At 32.0% G+C, this 5044-nt stretch overlaps 1 protein-coding gene across 8 annotated transcripts in view; it reads right to left on the bottom strand.

Annotated features, from left to right (window-relative positions):
• The window catches only part of LOC146872724 (CCR4-NOT transcription complex subunit 6), a 161769-nt gene extending 158001 nt beyond the window's left edge, over positions 1–3768 (bottom strand). For 7 of the 8 annotated variants that reach the window (XM_085659663.1, XM_085659671.1, XM_085659665.1 and 4 more), the window contains exons 1-3: positions 3587–3752; positions 2350–2665; positions 2041–2216 (exon numbers count right to left, since the gene is read on the bottom strand). In XM_085659663.1, the coding sequence (XP_085515789.1) occupies positions 2041–2216; positions 2350–2657 (484 nt within the window). In that variant the 5' untranslated portion in view covers positions 2658–2665; positions 3587–3752. Of the gene's footprint in view, positions 1–2040; positions 2217–2349; positions 2666–3586 lie in introns of all 8 variants that reach the window. The other variant, XM_085659664.1, reaches the window with a different exon arrangement.
• Between the last annotated feature and the right edge of the window lie 1276 nt (positions 3769–5044).

The following is a 5044-nucleotide window of genomic DNA, read 5'->3' as shown; positions in this document are numbered from 1 at the left end:
GAATTTCGGAGGGAAAGAAGTACCATTTTGGATCCTATCCAAAAGTACAACGGTAGTGACGAGGAAAAAGCGTTCTCTTTTCGTCCCTATAAAGTCGAGTGTACGAAGCTTGTGCAGAATTTTCATCTCTCCTTTATCTCTCAACCCTTTGCCTTCCTGCCCTCCCTCCCTTCCTCCCTCTCTCTCACCCTCACTCTCTCTCTCTCTCTCTCTCTCTCTCTCTCTCTCTCTCTCTCTCTCTCTCATTCTTCTTATGATTAAAATGAGCAAGAAAAATCCATATTAAACGTAAAGTTTTGAAATGAAAATAAAATTGGGCGCAAAATTGGGCAAAATCTTTTCGAGTGGAACGTGTTAGGATCGATTCTTGATAGAAAACTTGGATGATGATAACCGTTCCAGAGTAAACGTGAATTCGATATGTTATAAAGGAAGTACCAAGTTTAATATTTGCAACAAGAATAGAATGAAAGGAGCGAAGCAGAGAAAGAGAGAGAGAGAGAGAGAGAGAAAGAAAGAGGAAGGAAGGAAGGAAGAAAGGGAACAAAAGAAGATTGCTGAAGGAAGGGTAAAGGATAACAAGAGAATAGTGTAAGTATATATATATGTGTGTATGTGTGTCCATGTATATATATATATATATACACACATTATATTATATATGATCCTTATATCGTATCGATGATGGAAGAGCTCGGAGGAGCTAAGCGTTACGAGAGAGATGACTGACAAGGTATTGCAGTGCCGAATAGTAAAAGTCAGAGAACAATGGATAAGCGGAATAGTACAACCAAGACCTTTGAGGCAATCGGATAACTAAAAAAAATCATGAAACACAATGGATGGCAATACGCCCTTCCTTCTGGCTCGCCCTCCCGGCTCTCTCTCTCTCTCTCTCTCTCTCTCTCTCTCTTCCTTCCCCTCTCACCAGTCTCTCTCTCTTTCTCTCTCTCTCTTTTGCTTCTATTATTTCTCCTCTTCCTTCTATTTTTCCTCCTTGTTCTCTCTAAGCATTCCCTAACGTAATCTAACGTCCGCCCACCTTGCCCGCGACTCTGGCACACCCACTTGACCTCGATGTTAAAAGAAATTAAATTATGTAGGCACTAATACGCTCTATGTGCTTCCAAAAGGTCTGGTATTCTTAGACCGCCGGAGGTACGATGAACGATTAATTTCACGGAGCACGCTAGAAACATGCATTTTCTCTTTCTCTCTCTCTCTCTCTCTCTCTCTCTCTCTCTCTCTCTCTCTCTCTCTCTCTCTCTCTCTCTCTCTCTTTATATTTTTCGAATCCTTTTTCTATTTGTTTCTTTCCTTTTTTTATTAATTTTTTATTTATTTGTTACATCCTGACAAATCTCTTTTCCCTTACTATATCCTAAATGTTTGTAATTTCTTTTTCCTCTTTTTTTCTTTTTTGAAATTATTTCATTAACGTAGAAATACGTATTACAAATAAAAATAGTTTGGTAAGATTTAAGAATGATTTATCTATAAATGAATGAATTCGAAAGATCAATGATTTTTTTCCTCAACAATATAGAAAAAAAAAAAAAAGAAAAAAGAAAAAAAAAGAAAAAGAAAAATAAAAGATAGTATAAAATCTGTAGTGCCATCTAACAACGTATAACGTAAGTTGAGAAGAGAAAGATAAATCGTTCGTTACAGGAAATGACATTATCATATTATGAACGGTCGATCAAGTAGAAAACTAAATAAGATTTTCAATAGAAATTTAACTTATTGATGATAGCAATGGATAAGTAAGCTAATGACTTTATCCTCATATCTATTTAGATATAGTTATGTATATTTAAATTGAAAATCTAATAGTAAACGTTACGTTAACTGTTACTGTAAACAATATGACGCAACTATAAATTATACGAGTATAAATCTGTCTGAAAATAAATCTTAATCATACATTGAAAAGTTCAATTGCGATTTCATAAGATTATTAAATGATATTATAAAATATTTAAACAATGTTGTGAAAATCTTATTTATTTATTAATGAATCCTGATGTTAGTACTTACCTTGTAAATTGTCCAGCATATACGACAGCAGCTTGTGAGTTCCAGATGGTTCTCCGTACAATGCCATTACCTCCTTGCTGAGAGGATTACCTTGAAGTCCTAGCACTTGTAACTGGAATAATTTTCCTAACTCGTACGGTAACACGCGAAGATAGTTTTGGTTTAATAACAACTCCCTGAAATAAAAAGAAATATTGTAAATATGGAGAAACAAAAAAAAAAGAAAAGGAAAAAGAAAAAAGGAAAAAAGAAAAGAAAAGGAAAGGAAAAAAATCTAAAATATTATTTTAAACGTTTAAAGATTCGTACCTGAGATAGATGAGGTCCCCCAGTTCCGCAGGTAAACTGCGTAATTTATTGCTACTCAGATCTAAAGCACGTAAATTCGTTAAACGGCATATCTCTGATGGTATTCTTTGTAAACTATTGCCATTTAAATACAATGCTGTCAGATGAGTTAGCTGCCATAAATTTGGACTCAAATTTCTTATACTGCCTGTTATCTCCAACTCCGGCCAATAAGATTTCTTCCCGGAGTTTGCATCCTCCGTGGACATGATAGTGTGCGTACGATGTGGATTAGAATTTTCATACTTGTCCTTGTGATTACGGGACATCTTAAATCCTTTAAACAATAGAAAAAAAAAAAATTCATGTTAATATATCTTGTAATATGGTCATTAATAATATTATATAAATACTGAGATACGTATGTAAAACAATCAAAGTAATCTTTTTCTAAATCTATGCATGATCAGCGATCAACAGCTGTGCTTTTGCAAACAATAAACTAATCTATATAATGACATAATAATCTATTGGTGCTCCTGATACTAAATATTTTTTAATTTTGCATAGAATCTCTAGAAGTGTGAAATATTGTGAAAAAAAAGAAAAAGAAAAAAAAAAAAAAAGAAAGATAGCACTTAGTGTTCCCTCTTAACATTTGATTAAAAGAAAAATAACTAAGGTTATAATATGTTAATGGAGCTATCGCTGTGCACGAATAAAAATTAATATATCCCATGAATAAATTATAGAAAGCTGCAATATGTTAGCTTCTATTTCACACGTCATGATAAAATGTGCTTTAATCGTAATTTTATTATCTTATTTGCTCATAGACAAAGTTTATAAGTATAGTATAAGAAAGTTCGAATAAAATTTTCATTGGGTGTAAACTTGTTCAATTAGGTTAGAATAATGAATAAAAGTAATTTAAACGTTAAAATTGAAATATAGTAAACTTTCCCATACATTACTTAACATCGCCGTAATATTATCGCTAAACTCATAACCTATGTTGAAGAAGCAATGATATTTGAATAAAATTCGTTTAAGATGAAAAGATCTAAATGTTATTAACATTATTATCGATTAATGGCTAAACGTAGATTATGATAATATCCTCGTAAATATAAATTTGTAGAGAGTAACTGTCATATTTCAATGTGGAAATAATCCTTCCTTCCTACAAAGTTCATATGTTCCGGACGACAGATCCTTTGAGTTGAATTAACTTTCTCAGCAGCAAGACCATTCGTACCTGTCAATTTTAATGCGAAAACCGAAGGATACTGTTACGCACCTTCATCTACCTCTTAGCACACACGAAACACGCGAGGAGTTGATTCCGAGTGAAAATTATCGCGTAAACAAAACTACCTTGACAAACACAAATCCTCCATTTATCAACTGCACCGATCGTGAACTACAAACGTTTCTGATTGGCTACTCTACTGCCGAATCTTCCCGAAACAGACGAAATTACCGAACAAACTTACGAGATAACTTTGTCACTAGAGAGCTCGTACGCATAGGGAATTTCGCTCATAACTAAACGTCGTCCCCGTGTCGTTGATATTAAATACTAACTAGAATTCTATGGATTCTTATTGGTCGAAACTAAAGATCTTTTATATGTAAACCATGAAGGCAAGAAAAAAAAAAAAGGGGAAGAAAGAAAAAAACACATAAACGATTATACACGTATGAGAACAAATAATGACGATTTTATAATCGATTCAAATAACAAAATATCGTTAAAATCTATAATATTCGTATAAATAATACAAACTTTATCTGAATAGTCGCATTGAACATTAATGCCATCTTGAAACGAATATAGGAAATATACTAGTTAAAAGTCTAATCCTCGAATTATTCTTACGTTTATCATTTATAATTATTTCTAAATTTATAAATATATTTTAAAAGTCGATCGATTATTTCCTCGGGAAGAAAATTTACATAATAATAGTAACATTATTATTTCTCATGAATGATATAATAAATATCGAAATAAATGAATTATCTCGAGCTTTGTTTATGTATTATATGATTACACTGACGATGTTTGCGTCTTCCGATAATTTTGTTCGCCTACACGAAAAAATCCTTTTCATCATATGATCTCTCTTTTTTTTTTTTTTTTTTTTTTTTTTTATTCAATTCTAAAAGGTATAATTCTAGTTAATACATAGGCACATATATATATATATATATATATATATATATATATATATATATATGTATCTATTGTTCTCACAATATATCTATTCCACGTAACGTAAAGTTTCCGCTTACACAGCAAAATAATGTTACATTCAAAACAAGAAGCGTTTAGAAGCCATCGGAATGGCTATCGAGCCAATCTTGATTACTATGAAATAAATCGCGTAAAGAATATAAAATTGACGAATACCCGAAGAAATTTTATCGATGAGAAAAAGGAAAAAAGAAAAATAGGAAAGAACTTTCTTACGTTTGTAAATTATTAAATAGCAACTTGTTTAAAACTCTTTGACGATAAAAAGGAAAAATGTAAAAAAGAAAAAGAAAAGAAAAACGAAGCTTTTTGATTTTCAGATCGAATAAAATGTGGTCTATGTAACGTAACGACGTCTTATTCCTATGAAAATTCGAGCGTATTATATCACGGAAAATTAAGTTCCAAAGGAAACCGAACTGAATCATGCTAAGAGCAGAACGTTCAACGGTGAAT

The sequence above is a fragment of the Vespa mandarinia genome, chromosome 10 (assembly GCF_050613455.1).
Source record: "Vespa mandarinia isolate Hongniang chromosome 10, ASM5061345v1, whole genome shotgun sequence".
In the NCBI taxonomy this organism is placed as follows: domain Eukaryota; kingdom Metazoa; phylum Arthropoda; class Insecta; order Hymenoptera; family Vespidae; genus Vespa; species Vespa mandarinia.
This window is presented reverse-complemented; position numbering and strand designations above follow the sequence as displayed.